Source organism: Xyrauchen texanus, chromosome 17, assembly GCF_025860055.1.
Source record: "Xyrauchen texanus isolate HMW12.3.18 chromosome 17, RBS_HiC_50CHRs, whole genome shotgun sequence".
Lineage (NCBI taxonomy): Eukaryota > Metazoa > Chordata > Actinopteri > Cypriniformes > Catostomidae > Xyrauchen > Xyrauchen texanus.
This window is the reverse complement of record NC_068292.1, coordinates 23,769,808-23,787,386: the sequence shown is the minus strand read 5'-3', so window position 1 is coordinate 23,787,386 and position 17,579 is coordinate 23,769,808. Positions and strand designations below refer to the sequence as shown.

The 17,579-nt window shown below is 46.9% G+C and overlaps 1 protein-coding gene across 3 annotated transcripts in view; it reads right to left on the bottom strand.

Annotated features, from left to right (window-relative positions):
- LOC127658317 (small conductance calcium-activated potassium channel protein 3-like) overlaps positions 1–17,579 on the bottom strand; it is a 145,140-nt gene that overhangs the window by 38,275 nt on the left and 89,286 nt on the right. For all 3 annotated transcript variants that reach the window (XM_052147543.1, XM_052147544.1, XM_052147545.1), the window contains one exon: positions 729–1,025. In XM_052147543.1, the coding sequence (XP_052003503.1) occupies positions 729–1,025 (297 nt within the window). The remainder of the gene's footprint in view (positions 1–728; positions 1,026–17,579) is intronic.

Here is a 17,579-nt window from a genome sequence, read left to right as displayed (position 1 = left end):
TATGTTAGAATTTAATTAGGTGTGAAAATAGCATCTAACACAATTTGAACAATGCAAAGAAGATCATTTTAGTTGCTATTTACACTTAGTGTTATCGCTATAGCCGCTGCCTAATATAATTCCATCAAATAAAAAATAATAAATTATATTATTATGTACCTCTAAGACATAGTTATCTCCAATTATTAATTCAATTAAATTCAAAACTATTTGTTGTAATTTATAAAATGAAAATTACACATGCATTATATTACATAACTAGTGTATCCTTTCACGTGAGTGTTAGCAATTGTACAAAGCTAAAACACAATAAGTACATCAACAATCACTCTGTTTTCTCTGAATCTGAGCATTGTTGAGCCAAACCTGCCTGTCAAATGACAGATCAGAGTCTAAGAGATATGAATTTGGTTATTAAAAAACAATAATAAAAAAATGTGCTGTTACTGCATTCTGCCTTTGCATGCATTTCGCTCATTTATTGTTTGCTCCTTTTTTTACAGTACCTACTGTACATTAATGAAGTGTGAAGCACACCTTTTTTATATGCTGCTTTAGTGTTCAGTTTCTTAGTTTGGAAAAATATGCTATATTTTAAAATTTTTCTTATTTATTAATGATAAATGCTTCTAGGTGGAAACAATATTGGATCGCAGTCTGCTAATTAGTAACCTCTGCCCTAAACCCTCAGCTTTGATCCCCTAATTACCCTTGACTTGACCTCTGACCTTGTTGAGTGCCCCTATACTGCGAGAGGAGGCGTCGGTGAAGAGCTTGCTGTGTAGCAGCATGACTCGGGCGATGAGGTAGAGTCTAAGGAACATGGGCACAGACAGCACCATGTCCAGATCTGCCTCCGCCTGCGAGGGAGCATAGGAGAAGGCCAGCCGTGCCCGCCACATGAACTTGAAGTCCCCCGGCACTGGATGAACCGCAGAGACGATCAGCTCCAGAGTGATAAGCAGCACTCGCTCCATGGTCATTGCAATCCTCCAGTCGTCCGCACCATTGTCAATGACGAAGAGCTGAAGGTGACAAATCAGAATGAAAATGTTAAACAATGTAAATTAAATGGATTTCTATGGCAAAGCTTCAATTTAGACCTTTGTAGGACATAACTCGCTAGACTCAACACTTAACATAATGGATAGGAAATTTGCATTCAATCATTAAAAAGAAGTTCTCGAGGGAACACAGCCATCACTCGCTGCAACACTGACATGACACAAAGGAAAAATGGAAACAAATCACAGCCAAGGAAGCTGCTTTATTAACTGGTCTTTAAACCTATCAAAGTTTCCTAACCAGATGCTAACCACGACGGTAAAGCGGCAAGCAATAAAATCTCATCCATATAAATGAAGAGAAAAAAGTTATTGTCACAACCAACCCCCAAACCCCCCACACTCCATTCAAAGTAAAATCTCATTACACCAAAATCACACTCCTAATACTGTAGCTGTATTTCAAAACTCCAGGATATAGCTTGATCAGTGCAATTTTCTGTCCGATGATGACGTATTTCCTGTTAAAAACAAATAGAAAATTTGGGTGGGACATCATCAAGATCTCATCTGTTTTGTTTTAAATAGCCAATAAACATTGGGCATATCACAGCCATGTACAATTATTTGAGACATTCTCATTGTAGAAAGCTTTTGATTGGACAAAAAAAAACTGTAGTGCAAAATAAGTCAATATTTCTGGTCCATTTAATGTTTTGAAATGCACTATATATGCCTCAAAGAAAACCTCAAAACAAAAACACATGGATTAATAGCCTCAAATCTAGAATTATTTTTTTTCCGTTTTAAGTGTGGACAGACAAATTGCTTGTCACTGCAAACACGTCACATGGCGCCAATAATAATTAGGACATTGAAAGATGAAAGATTACAGGTTGCACAAGCACTCCTCAAGACTAAGCATACATCATACATCTAATCAAAGACATCAATTACAAATTAATAATTCAGATTAGCTAATTATAACAACTAAAAAATAGAGCTGCTGTCCTCTTGATGGAATGGGTAAAATGTGTTCTGAGAGGCGGCACTGGACTGGAGGGAAACAGATTGATGAGCACCACAATGAGAACAGACTCATAGTTATTTTATTCTGCCAGGAAAGCCAAACAGATAAAGCAATAAGCAAACAGAATTCCGCTGGCATAATGTGCCGTGACAGTTACGTGACTATCTCTCTCTTTCTCTCTCCCACTGCAACTTCATGTCAGGCAGTATATCAGCAGAGACTAACGATGGAACGGGAAGCTAATTGTGCTGTTGGCGGTGTTAGATGTGTTTAATGTTAATTGTAAGTGTTAGATTGGCAAGGTTTGTTTAATTGATAAGCAGAAGGCAAGCAGGGTTTTCCCCACTGAGACACCCACACACATACCCACAGGAGATCTGGAAATGATTATCCAGGAATCCTGAGGACTCATGAATGAAGCTATATATTTTCTTGAATATACTGTACATAGCAGAGGCTGTGTATGTGCACAGGGCAACAGGTCTTTCTAGTATCTGATGAAATTGCTTGGCTTTTCTAATTGCTACACTTCGGTGAATGCACTGATCATGTAGGCAACATTGTCTTTTAAACTGTTGTTCTATGCATGTATGCATGCGTGTCTGACTCATGTGTGAAGGGCAAGGTGCATGTCATATGGCAGCAAAGTGTGCATGCTTTTTTTATGGAAAAGCAAGCCTCGTCATGGAGACTGTTGCCTAGACGACAACATCAAAGACCAGCTGAGCTTAATTAGGGTCCCCTGGTGAGAGAGGGAGAGAATGACTGTGCGTGTATGTACACAAAAAATAGAGAGCAAGCGAAATCGAGAGGGAAGCAAGATAGAAAGGAGGTGGAAGGGAGAGAAACAGGCTGAAAGAGGGAATGAATGTAACAAATACGTGGGTGTGGATGGAAAAAGAGTGAAAGAGAATGTGTAAGTGTGTGTGAGTGTATGCGCATGCATGTGAATCTGTGAGGGACTTGTATGGATGGGTGGGTGACTTATATGGGTTATGTCAGTAGAGGTCGACTGATTGGGGTTTTAAAATTACCAAAGTGATACCAAGATTAGAGTAAAGGGTACCCGATATAATGTTGATTTATTGTAAATAATCCAATTGAATTTGGGGAAATAAAGCTTGCTGAATATAAATGAACACTTAAGACTTACTCAAAATTAATTTACAAATATTTGAAAACAGAAAATTATTATTATTAAACTGCATTTTAAAAAATGTATCAATATGTTTATTTTGTTGACAAGGCTGTGGTTAGATTTTGGAACTGACACAAGGAGGAACTTATTTCACACAATATTTACTCAACATTCACTTAAAAGTATTTTTAAGTAAAAAATAAAAAGGATCATGAAAGCCCAAAATACATTGAGATGCTAACAATTATGTACACGTGGCACTCATTATGTTTAATACTAAGGGAAACATGGTCATATTATAATTGTTTTCGGTTTAAAATCGAGAGTTGAAGCAACATCACAAAATGTGAGGTATGTGCGTAAAATCTGAGAGATGGGAGAGCATGCTTCTAATTTCTGAGCATTTCTTCATATTATTCATGAAAAGGAAAGATTCTATCCAGTTAGAACACTGCCTTAAGGGTGGTCTCACTACACTTCATGCTCCCTTCAATCTCATTCAAACGCATCTGAATGTGGAAGACTGAAAATGTAACCTTGTTTTGTCCTACCCTGCGTATTGGAAGTTCAGGTTTGGTAAACTCTGATCTGTGAATCAGTATGAGTGACCCATAGAAGATTGAAACGTCATGCTGATATCTTGGCTCAATTCAATGAATAGGCCTAAATATTCTCAAAGCTGCATGTTTTGTAGTTACAGGAAAGTTAGTAGAAAATATATTAAAATATATTTTTAAATATTATTTGTTATTTTTCTCTCCTGCATGACATGAAATCCTTGTCCGTTGCATTGTCTAGAAAAAAATGTGCATGCACAAAGTCTTCTTTATGCATGATAACGCATTACAGCTGAGAATTCAAACCCATTCATGGATGTGACAGAATCTGCAATCGGATAGAATTTATTCAGATTGATGGAAATTAGTGCATCTAAACATGGCTACAGTAACAGCGCACAGATTCCATTGCATATCTGATCATGGACAGGATAACATGATGGCTTGTTCAAAAAATTAAGACAATGAGGAAAATGAAAACTCAAAGTTATGTCAACTGTCTTTTTGGTATCCTTTACACCATGTAAAATTACCAGAATATAGGCCTACATGGTTTACTGATCATCACAACAGAGTCATGTTAATACTAGGGCTGTCAATCGATTAAAATTTGTAATCAGATTAATTACACGGTGTCCCGATTAATTAATCGCATTTAATCACATATACAAATATTTGCTGAGAAAGCCCCTCATATAACAATAATTCAATATATAATTATGAAATAATTATACATAGTTATCTTTAAATATATATATATATATATACACACATATAAAATAAAAAATATTCAGATAATTAGAATGCATTACATTCTTGTGGAAGAAGAGTTAATCATTTATAAGAATACAAAAAGCGGCTTTAGAATACAATGTATTGTTTACTACCATATTATTGATCATAAGTCAATCATTGGCATACAGTTCACAGCAATCCATTTCACAAGTGAATTTGTCAATCAGTTGGAGATTTATTATGAGGGCTTGTTTAAGGACCCATCAATGCACACCTTTGTCAGACATACTTGTGTAGCTTCTCGGGTGCGTTGCGTCATAAACATAAAATGATTAGGTCACTGTGTCAAGTTAAATATAGTTTAATACTTAGAACACATCTTGAGATCTCTTAGTTCGGATTTGCGCTCCATCAAGTGTTTTAAACGCGAGAACGTAACACATCTTTGTCTTGTTGCTGCTGAAGGTTGTTTTCTTCACTGTATAAACTGTGCATTGTCCATACAGCTGAAGTTTAACTTACTGCCCTCTGGAGTAAACAGGTGGTACTACAAGCTTGCATTTCTCAGGAATCTTCCTTATTATGGTCCGGGGGCATTGCGATTCATTGCGTAATTTTTTTTAACAAGTTATTTTTTATTAAATTAATCGTACTGAATTAACGCGTTAAATCGTAACAAAATCATATTATGTTTAACCCTTTCCCCGCCAGCGTTTTTAAAAAAAAGTTGCCAGCCACCGCCAGGGTTTTTGGCGATTTTCGCTAAACTTTAATGGCCCACAGAATATTTTCTTCCATGAATATATGAATATGCTATATATCACAATAAAGATCTGGGCCTCTGCTTTTAGGCAAAAAAACCGATTTTATTTTATCTTTTTATCTTTTATATTTGTTCTTTTTTTATTGCGACTTGAACAGAGGTAACAGAGGTTTTTGTCAAAAAACAACATTTCAGACAAAAAGCTGAGAAAAAGGCATATTTATGTCTGATATTTTGAGCTTCTCAATACTCCACTTCTTCATGTTTGAGACGATCGCAGTCTGTTTCTTTGATCAAAGAGTTGCGCACTCTTTCAAAACATGCGCAGGGGTCTTCCTTACCGTATAACACCTAAAACACGGAAACCCGGAAAATTCCGTGTTTGGCGGGGAAGCGTTTTTTCATAAAACACGGACAATTCCGTGTTTGGCGGGGAAAGATTTAAGTATTGTGGCTATACTTTTGAAAAAGTGTGTATTTAACATTTTATGTATTTCACCCATTTACTTCCATCATATGTGCCTTACTGCATGTGATTTATTTATTTTTTAGAAAAAGAGTGACAAGTCAAAATTATTATCTGTGGTAATCAACATTACGTAATCAATGTGCAGTGATGTGGCCATGGCCGAGTGTCATCTGTGGAGAGCAATACCAGGAGAGAAAGAACGGTAAGGATTGACACCTGTGGGAAATTATCTCTAACAGCTGTTCTGTGTTACAGAGAGAGATGAAGAGGGATAGGAGGAACTCCAGAGTTGGTCCAGTGTCACCACCCGGCATCGCTGGATGAGGAGGTCCATCTGGCTGAGGACATATGGCAGCATATTTGGGGGCCAGTGAGCCCTCATTCCCCTTGTCCTGTTCCTACCCCAAAACCAGTTCAACGGTCCCATGGGCCATTCAACCCGCCGGTTATCCCTAACCCTCTCTGCTCTCCCCCACAGGTTGGTGAAGTCTGGGCATGTCTGTTGGAGCTGCAGGGAACCTGGGCATTTCCAGGACTGATCAATCAAATCAAATCACTTTATTGTCACACTACCATGTACACAAGTGCAACAGTAGGTGAAATTCTTGTGTGCAGTTCCGAGCAACATAGCAGTCATGACAGTGACGAGACATATACCAATTACAATAAACAACATACACAAAACAATTTACAAATCAAATGTACACATACTTACACAACACAATAATTATATACAACGTACAGTAAACAATACACACAATATACAATACACAATACAATAAGTAGGAGTATATGAAACATAATAATATAATATATATATATGAAGTAGTATATTGAGGAGAATATGTTGACAGTCCAGTGTGAAGTTATAGATGAATAAAGTGCAGTGCTAATTATTGATCGTGATAGATCAAGTGTTCAACAGTCTGACTGCTTGGGGAAAGAAGCTGTCATGTAGTCGGCTGGTGCGGGTACTGATGCTGCGATAGCGCCTGCCTGATGGTAGCAGTGAGAACAGCCCATGACTCGGGTGGCTGGAGTCTCTGATGATCCTCCGAGCTTTTTTCACACACCGCCTAGTGTATATGTCCTGGAGGGACGGAAGCTCACCTCCGATGATGTTTCTGGCAGTTCGCACCACCCTTTGCAGGGCTTTGCCGTTGTGGGTGGTGCTATTGCCGTACCAGGCAGTGATGCAGCCAGTCAGGATGCTCTCTACAGTGCTGGTGTAGAACCGTGTGAGGATGTGGTGGTTCATTCCAAACTTCCTCAGCCGTCTCAGGAAGAAGAGGCGCTGGTGAGCCTTCTTCACAATGGCCTCAGTGTGGACGGACCATGTGAGTTCTTCAGTGATGTGGACACCGAGGAACTTGAAACTGCTGACTCTCTCTACCGGTGCTCCATTGATGGTTATGGGGCTGTGTTCTCCGTCTCTCCTCCTGAAATCCACCACAAGCTCCTTGGTTTTACTGACGTTGAGGGAGAGGTTGTGCTCCTGACATCAGCGTGTCAGAGTGTGCACCTCCTCTCTGTAGGCTCTTTCATATGCCTTGCGATAGAGGTGGAGACATTGGTCTGGATCCCTGACGCACTGTCATTATTAAATTTTGGGGACAAAAGCATAGTGTTGAGGCTGAAAGCATAGTGTCGAGGCTGCGATTAGTCCCTCTCCCATCCACTAATCTTGGGTACGAATTGGACGGCATTTACAACGTTATTAAGAGGGATATGTGTGGATGGGTCCTGCAAAAATAAGTATTGGTTGGGGAGGCGGTGCCAGGGCCATCTATTTCAGCTCCATGTCAGGAAGAGGTAAGGGAGGGGGAAGTCGTGTTCATACCTCTTGCAGGCTGTATAAATCTCATCGATCACTGTTTTACGTTATTTTAACACTAGAGCTGCCGGAATTCTATAACTACTAGAATGGCCATGGTGACCTTTTTTGTAATATATAAAAGTGCTGACTATTCAACATATATACACTCACCTAAAGGATTATTAGGAACACCTGTTCAATTTCTCATTAATGCAATTATCTAATCAACCAATCACATGGCAGTTGCTTCAATGCATTTAGGGGTGTGGTCCTGGTCAAGACAATCTCCTGAACTGAATGTCAGAATGGGAAAGAAAGGTGATTTAAGCAATTTTGAGCGTGGCATGGTTGTTGGTGCCAGACGGGCCGGTCTGAGTATTTCACAATCTGCTCAGTTACTGGGATTTTCACGCACAACCATTTCTAGGGTTTACAAAGAATGGTGTGAAAAGGGAAAAACATCCAGTATGCGGCAGTCCTGTGGGCGAAAATGCCTTTTTGATGCTAGAGGTCAGAGCAGAATGGGCCGACTGATTCAAGCTGATAGAAGAGCAACTTTGCCTGAAATAACCACTCGTTACAACCGAGGTATGCAGCAAAGCATTTGTGAAGCCACAACACGCACAACCTTGAGGCGGATGGGCTACAACAGCAGAAGACCCCACCGGGTACCACTCATCTCCACTACAAATAGGAAAAAGAGGCTACAATTTGCAAGAGCTCACCAAAATTGGACAGTTGAAGACTGGAAAAATGTTGCCTGGTCTGATGAGTCTCGATTTCTATTGAGACATTCAGATGTTAGAGTCAGAATTTGGCGTAAACAGAATGAGAACATGGATCCATCATGCCTTGTTACCACTGTGCAGGCTGGTGGTGGTGGTGTAATGGTGTGGGGGATGTTTTCTTGGCACACTTTAGGCCCCTTAGTGCAAATTGGGCATCGTTTAAATGCCACGGCCTACCTGAGCATTGTTTCTGACCATGTCCATCCCTTTATGGCCACCATGTACCCATCCTCTGATGGCTACTTCCAGCAGGATAATGCACCATGTCACAAAGCTCGAATCATTTCAAATTGGTTTCTTGAACATGACAATGAGTTCACTGTACTACAATGGCCCCACAGTCACCAGATCTCAACCCAATAGAGCATCTTTGGTATGTGGTGGAACGGGAGCTTCGTGCCCTGGATGTGCATCCCACAAATCTCCATCAACTGCAAGATGCTATCCTATCAATATGGGCCAACATTTCTAAAGAATGCTTTCAGCACCTTGTTGAATCAATGCCACGTAGAATTAAGGCAGTTCTGAAGGCGAAAGGGGGTCAAACACAGTATTAGTATGGTGTTCCTAATAATCCTTTAGGTGTGTGTATATAATATGTATAATAGCTGCTAGACTGCCCCGGAAGGTGCGTGCCTCGCTTTGTGTCCGGCAAGTTTTTCACCGCCGTGAAAATGTTGTTTCTGAAAGTTTAAATGCCAACAAACATGGATTGAGGGAGAATATTTTGTTAGATAAACACATGTTGTGAATTTTGGAAATGATTACATCTATCATTTTTCAATACATTTTGACGTTTGGACTTTACAATGCTCTGGACTTATTACAAATGTTTGGATCACACGAATTGGAAACAATCCTATGCAGTCATCACTGGAATCATAGTCCACGAATAAATGAATCTGTTATATTAATAATAAACACCAGCACATGAATTTGAAATTCGAATTAATGTGAAAATGTATTAGTTCATCAACAAACACAGAACCTGCTATTGTAGCTGATTATAGATACAAATTCTATTATTTATATTCTATTATTTACTTTGTTAAATAAAACAAATCTTATGATAAAATAACTTGACCAAAAAATATGACCAATATGTATTTCAATGCATTTTAAAAACCTTGGACATGTATGAAACACATAGGCTACTATAGGTCTACTGTCTATATTTTTAATTGATATAGTATTTAGCTATAAGAAAAAAAAATTGTCTATATATGTATTTAGCTATAAGAAAAAATAACGCGTCAACTTCAATATATAATGATGCATCGAAAATTATTTGAGGGCACTTGACAAGTAAGCTGATAAATGGGAGGCGCTATTATGATCATTGTATCGAGAGCTATAAAGTAGCCACAGATTGCCTGGAGCTAATTATGTATTTGGGGCGGCTACACAATGTGGCAAAACATATGAAGGTACACTGATATGGAAGCTGGGCGGAATAATGCTGAAAAGTTCAAACTGACAGACGACGAACTAAAAGCATTTGTTGGTCTCATTTATTTGAGAGGTGTTACGGGAGGCAAAAACATGAGTTCCCCTTCTGTCGCTCTCTCCACGTTGTGTCGGAGAAGCGACACTAGGGGTCTCTCTTGAGCGCCGATATTCACCTCTGATCTATTGAAAAGGGCCAATGGGAGTTGGCAGTCAGTATTTGCATACCCCGCCCCCGGACATACGGGTATTTAAGCGGGGCAAATACGGGAGTTGATTCAGAAAATTTCTTCGGAGCCGATGGTCTGTCTGCAGTTGCTGCGAGTTTACACACCACTATAAAACGTTCCTGTTTCCTCTGACGATCTGCATGCTGTTGGATCTTGACGGCGCACAACAGCGGCTTTCTCCTTCACTTTGCACGGCGTGCATTGTTGCCCCTGAGACAGCACAGACACACATACACACTGTGTATATTAAAAGAGTTATTTTCCTTAAAAGAGTAAATTTCTCTAAAAGAGCAAACACAGCGGCGTAGAACGTCCTTTTCAGGACGCGTCTTTCTGAAGATGCCTTTCCGCCCCTGTGTAGTTTTTGGAGGCGGTGATTTCTCCCCACCTCTGACGGTCATAAAAACTGCCTGGCGTACCTGGGTTGCGAAACACACAGGCAGCGTTTTTTATGAATGGTCTATGTTTTCAGTATGAAAACATAGCCATGACAGCATTGCGGTCGTAGTCTTTCTCTTGTAGTGAGAGAGAGCCGCTTCAGCCGCCCCACCCGCGCCTCGCCTCCTTCCCACGGGATTGAGGCAGGCGCCGTGGCGATGAAAACGATCTGGGGTCAATGACGGGCTGCGTTTCGCCGGGTGAACCCCTTGAAACCCCCGCCTCCCGGCACGCTTGCTGTTTTCCGTCCGGGCTCGGGATGAGCATGCTCTCCAATGGGTTATGTTTTCAGCCTGAGAACATAGCTGCAGCAGCGTTGCGATCTCTGCTTTCTTGTGAGGAAGAAAGCCACTTCAGCCGCTGATCCCGGGATAATGGCGGGCTGCGTTTCGCCGGGTAAAAACCGCTCGAAACCCCCCCCCCCTGCACGCTTGCTTGCTCCCCTCACGTGCTCGGGATAAGCGCGGTCCGCCTAACGGCCGGCCGCCTGGTCCCTGGAGCTCCCGGACATTGGATGACGACATCACCGCTGCATCGGATGCGGATAACTCGCCTGGGCCGCCACCTACGGGTCTGCTTGCCCAGTCTGAGCCTGACGCACGGAGATCCGCTATGCTTCCCCGGGCTTGATGATTCACGGGCTGGTGCGCCGCCCACAGCCGCGCCCCCCCCGTTCCTTCCCGGACGTGCACGACGAGCTGAGCGAGCCAAGCTTCCTCGCTCCTCCGCTCTCACTACCCTCGGCGGTAGAACGGTCCCAGACCGCTCCCCCCCCGCATGCCATGGGCCCTCCCTGCAAGTCCACCGGGCCAAGGCACTTCAAGATTTGCACTTGGGTAGTCCTGTTCTTGACGTGCTGCAGGAACTGCACTCGGACAGGCGATGTCCACCCTCGTGGTCCAGAAACATAACAAATGGACTGGATCTGGTCGTAGTACAGGAGGTAGACAAAGCACGCTTTCTCGTCTTTCCTCGTCTCACGGACACCCTCGAGGACCCGGGAGGCTCCCAGGCACTCCTGAGACGACCGACCCAGAGACCGAGACGTTAGCTCCGGAGGTGGTAAGACCTCTACGTTCCCCGGTGGAGGGCCGGGAGGAGAATCCTTTGTTTTTACATTTTCCACATTCTCAATAATAGAGCTATTTCCTTTGCCTCTGGGTCACCTGGCCCGCAAATGCCGTTCTCACGGCAATCTGCTTTCAGATTACGACAGTCCCGGTACACCGGACGCGGCAATCCCGCCTTCCGCCTGCCCACGACTGTCCCCCGGCCGGCCGGTTCAGACGAGTCCAGAGGACGCCAGCATCAGACCTCCTCCTGAAAAAAAAAAAAGCGTGGCTTTCGCTTCCCAACGCATCACGCTGGCTGCACCGGACCATTCGACTCAGTTACGCAATTCAGTTTGCCCGACTCGTGCCCCCCTTCAGGGGCGTCCACGGAAATCACGACCCTCTTAGCCAAGGGCGCGGTAGAGCCCGTCCCTCCAACCGAAATGAGGAAGGGTTTCTACAGCCCTTACTTCATTGTACCCAAGAAAGGCGGCAGCTTACGACCAATCCTGGACTTGCGAGTTTTCAATCGGGCCTTGTTAAAACTCCCGTTCAAAATGCTCACGCAGAGAAATATTCTGGCTGGCGTTCAGCATCTAGATTGGTTCGCAGTGGTAGACCTGAAGGATGCGTACTTCCACGTCTCAATTCTGCCACGACACCGACCCTTCTTACAGTTCGCGTTCGACGGCCAGGCGTTCCAGTACAAAGTCCTCCCCTTCGGCCTGTCTCTGTCCCCTGGCGTCTTTACGAAAGTCGCAGAGGCGGCCCTTGCCCCGCTACGAGTAGCCGGCATCCGCATTTCTCAACTACCTCGATGACTGGCTCATCCTAGCACACTCTCAAGAGTTACTATGCACACACAGAGACCAGGTGCTCCGGCACCTCAGCCGCTTGGGGCTTCAGGTCAACTGGGAAAAGAGCAAGCTCACTCCGGTTCAGAGCATCTCTTTACTCGGGTTGGAGTTAGACTCAGTCTCAATGACAGCACGTCTCACGAGCGAGTGTGCTCAGTCGGTGCTGGACTGCCTCGCTTTCTTCAAGCCAGGCACAGTGGTCCCTCTAAAACTTTTCCAGAGGCTCCTGGGGCATATGGCGTCCTCCGCGGCGGTCGTGCCGCTGGGGTTGATGCATGTGAGACCACTCCAGCACTGGCTCCAGACTCGAGTCCCGATACAAGCATGGCACCACGGCACGCATCGGGTAAGGATCACCCCCGCCTGCCTCAAAACACTCCGACCCTGGACAGACCTCTGCTTTCTATGGGCAGGAGTGCCCCTGCAGCAGGTGTCCCGACGCGTCCTGGTCACAACCGACGCCTCCCGGTCCGGGTGGGGTGCCGTGTGCAGCGGGCACGCAGCAGCGGGCCGTTGGAAAGGGGCCCCGCTGCGTTGGCACATCAATTGCCTGGAGTTGTTGACCGTCCTTCTTTCTCTCAGGAAGTTCCTCCCGTTAGTTCAGGACAAACATGCCCTTGTGAGATCGGACAGCACACAGTGGGGGTGTACATAAATCGCCAAGGCGGCGTACGCTCCCACCACATGTCACAACTCGCCCGCCGTCTCCTCCTATGGAGCCTCAAGTCGCTGCGTGCCACTCACATCCCCGGCAAGCTCAACGTCGTAGCGGACGCGCTATCACGACAACACCTGCCCGGCGGGGAGTGGAGGCTTCACCCCCAGTCAGTCTAGCTGATTTGGGAATGGTTCGGCAAGGCCCAGGTAGACCTGTTTGCCTCCCAGGAAACCTCCCACTGCCCGCTCTGGTACGCCCTAACAGAGGCTCCCCTCGGGACAGACGCGCTGGCACACAGCTGGCCCTCGGGGCTGCGCAAGTACGCATTTCCCCCAGTGAGCCTTCTTGCACCGGTGCTGTGCAAGGTCAGGGAGGACCAGGAGCAAGTCACGTTAGTGGCCCCCTACTGGCCCACTCGGACTTGGTTCTCGGAACTCAGGCTTCTCGCGACAGCTCCTCCCTGGCGAATTCCCCTGAGAAAGGACCTCCTCTCTCAGGGACGGGGCACGCTCTGGCACCGCGCCCAGATCTCTGGAACCTCCACGTCTGGTCCCTGGACGGGACGCGGAAGAGCTAGCCGGCTTACCGGCGACCGTTGTGAATACAATCAACCAAGCCAGAGCCCCTTCTACCAGGCACCTTCACGCCCTAAAGTGGCGCTTGTTCGCAGATTGGTGTTCTTTCCGAACTGAAGACCCGCAGAGATGCGCTATCAAGTCAGTGCTCCTGTTCCTACAGGAGAGGCTGGACAGGAGGCTGTCCCCGTCCACCCTCAAGGTGTATGTTGCGCCATTGCCGCCCACCACGATCCTGTAGACGGCAAGTCTTTGGGCAAGCACGACCTGATCCTCAGGTTCCTGAGAGGCGCCCGGAGGTTGAATCCCTCCCGGCCAGGCCTAGTTCCCTCCTGGGATCTCTCGGTAGTCTTGGCAGGACTCCAGAGACCTCCCTTCGAGCCGCTTGAATCAATTGGACTCAGGGCCCTCTCTCTTAAGACGGCCCTGCTGATCGCGCTCGCCTCCATCAAGAGGGTCCTGCAAGCGTTCTCTGTCAGTGACACTTGCCTGGAGTTCGGTCCGGCAGATACATCTGTGATCCTAAGACCGCGACCGGGCTATGTGCCCAAGGTTCCTACCACACCATTCCGAGATCAGGTAGTGAACCTGCAAGCACTGCCCCGGGAGGAGGCAGACCCAGCCCTTTCGTTGCTGTGTCCAGTGCGCGCTCTGCGCATTTACCTGGATCGCACACAGAGCACCAGACGCTCTGAGCAGCACTTTGTCTGCTTTGGGGGACGGCAGAAAGGGAATGCCGTCTCCAAACAGAGGCTCGCCCACTGGGTTGTCGACGCCATCACACTGGCTTATCACACCCAGGCCGTGCCCCTACCCTTGCGGGTCCGAGCTCACTCAACAAGGGGTGTTGCGTCCTCGTGGGCACTGGCAAGGGCACCTCCCTAGCAGACATCTGTAAAGCCGCAGGTTGGGCAACACCCAACACCTTCACGAGGTTTTACAACCTCCGCGTTGAGTCGGTTGCGTCTCGTGTTTTCTCAGAAACTCAGAAGATGAAACAAATTCCTTACTTTCCCTCTGTCATCAACTCTCCCTTCCCTCCTCCGTACGTTACCCCTAATTCATATCTCTACTACCTCTCCATCCCAGATTCTGTCATTCTTATTCGGGCCAAATCGCCACCAGGATATGCTGAATAATTAAATTCCATTAGTGAATGTAATCTGTGAACATGAGTGACTGGAGTGAGCTGCCTCCCTCAGCCCATCAGAGACAGAGAGAAAAACCCAGAACCTCCCAACGAATGAGGGCTAGAGCCAATTAGGAAAAATTAGGAAAAAGGAAGTATGGGTAGAAGAATAGACGGTATAATGAAGGGAGAAAAATTCATGGATAGGCGAAAAGGGGGGACAGTTCAGGAGAGAGTGAGTTAGAGGAAACTGTAAAAACAGATTGAGGGTTGAAAAAAAGAGAGAGGTAAAAACAGTGTGATGAAGATAAAGACAGAAAAACAATCCTGCTTTGTTGTTTTGCCCTGTCAGAGATCACCTTTGTTATGATAAATATAAGTAATGGAATTGTAAGTCACACACATACACATAACATGCACAAACAAACGTTTACATACATACTAATTCAGGCTACCACACTTCCCCACAAGGACCAAAGGCAGCCTAGAAAAATCAAGAAAACAGCAAGCAACTCCAATCAACTCAGATTACTCAGAATCAGGATACCATGTGCTCTCTCCAAATTCCGAGATATACACACTGACACTGTTATGATCCCTTGTTGTCTGTCCTGTGTTTTCTGTTTCACCCGTCTCTGTTCACATTCCATGTCACGTTTTCCTTGTTGTCCGCCCCGTGTTTCACTGTCTTCGTGTTAAAACTACATTTCCCATGATCCCCAGCACTCATCACTGCCAGCCTTGTGTCATTGTGCTCACCTGATTGTAGTTTGTCATCATCTTGTATCCAGTGTATATATACCCTGTTTGTTCTCCATTCCCTTGTCTATCGTTGATGTTTATGGATGCTTGCTCGTGAACCCTGTTTATGCCTCTCGTGTTTTGTTCCATTTAATGTCTTCCGTGTTTTGTTTCTATTTTTTCCCATCGTGGATGTTTTGTTTGTTCCTGTTTTGGTTGTCTTATTAATTCAATAAAAACCCTGCGTTTGGATCCTTGCCCCTCATCTGCCTTCCTGCTCATTGTTACAGAACGATAGACCCACCTATGGATCTAGCAGCGGTTTTCCTTGAACTGGCCCAGGCAAATCTTCCCCTCCGCGAGTACTCACGACTCTTCTCCACGGTCGCTATCCACACCGGGTTCAACGACGACGCCCTGAGGACCATCTACTGGGTCGGGTTACCGTCATCCCGGCGGAGAGAGGCGCCGAAACCCGGAGACCACCCGTGGAGGGAGTACGTGAGTCTCGTGCTGAGGAAACTCGCGCCCGAGGAACCACCCCTCATAATTCCGGCCGTCGAACCTGAGCCCCTACCTACCCGGACCATCGTGCCAGCGCTGCCAACTTCGTCCGCCCGAAGGAGGAAGAGAAGGAAGGCTTCCACCTCCCAACCCACGCCTGCCACGGTCAGCGAGCCAGGGCCCACGCCTGCCACGGTCAGCGAGCCAGCGCCTGTAGCCTCTACCGTCCCAGAGCCAGCGCCTGTAGCCTCTACCGTCCCAGAGCCAGCGCCTGTGGCCTCTACCGTCCCAGAGCCAGCGCCTGTGGCCTCTACCGTCCCAGAGCCAGCGCCTGTGGCCTCTACATCCCAGAGCCAGCGCCTGTGGCCTCTACCGTCCAAGACCCAACACTTCCCGAGCTTTCCAGAGCTCCGCCTCCCAAGCTTTCCAGAGCTCCGCCTCCCGAGCTTTCCAGAGCTCCGCCTTCCGAGCCTCCCGAGCTTTCCAGAGCTCCGCCTCCCGAGCTTTCCAGAGCTCCGCCTCCCGAGCTTTCCAGAACTCCTCCTCCCGAGCCTCCCAGGGCTCCGCCCCTCAAGCCTCTCGAGCCTTCCAGGGCTTCCCCCCTCAAGCCTCTCAAGCCCTCAGGGCTCCGCCTCCAGAGCCTCTCGAGCCTTCCAAGGCCCTTCTCCCCAAGCCTCCTACGGCACCGCCTACCTCGGCTCCGCCTCCTGAGCCTCATTCAGCTCCACCTACTGAGCCTCCCTCAGCTCCGCCTTCTGGGCCTTCTAAGCCATCTCCTAGGCCACCTAAACCGGCCTCTGTCCTGTGGCCACCTCCCAGGTCCCCTGAACCGGCCCTTGGCCCACGGCCATCTCCCAGGCCACCAAAGCCGGCCTCTGTCCTGTGGCCTCCTCCCAGGCCTCCTGACCCGGTCCCTGTCCTGTGGCCTCCCCCCAGGCCTTCTGACCCTGTTCCCGTCCTGTGGCCTCTTCCCAGACCTCCTGACCCAGTCCCAGTCCTGTGGCCTCTTCCCAGACCCCCTGACCCAGTCCCAGTCCTGTGGCCTCTTCCCAGACCCCCTGACCCAGTCCCAGTCCTGTGGCCTCTTCCCAGGCCCCCTGACCCAGTCCCTGTCCTGTGGCCTCCTCCCAGGCCTCCTGACCCTGTTCCCGTCCTGTGGCCTCCCCCCAGGCCTCCTGACCCAGTCCCTGTCCTGTGGCCTCTTCCCAGGCCCCCTGACCCAGTCCCTGTCCAGTGGCCTCCTCCCAGGTCCCCCAAACCAGTCCTTGCCCGGTGGCCAGCTCCCAGACCACCTGAACCAGTCCTTGCCCTTTGTGCCCCCTTGGACTTCCTGTCTGCCCCTCGTTGCCCCCTGGACTGTCTATCTGCCCCGCGTTGCCCCCTTGGACTGCCTGTCTGCTCTCTGTGCTCCCTTGGATTGCCTGTCTTGCGTCCCTTTGGTCTGTCTAATTGTCCCTTGTATCTCATTGGTCTGTCTCTGTGTCCCTTGTGCCCCCCTTCATCTGTCTGTTTTCCCCCCGGGTCTACCCCCTCACTCCTTGGTCATTTTTTTCTTGTTGTTGTTTTTGTGGGTCTTTTCCCCTCTAGGACCGTCTGTAATCCGGTCCTTTTGAGGGGGGCCTATGTTATGATCCCTTGTCGTCTGTCCC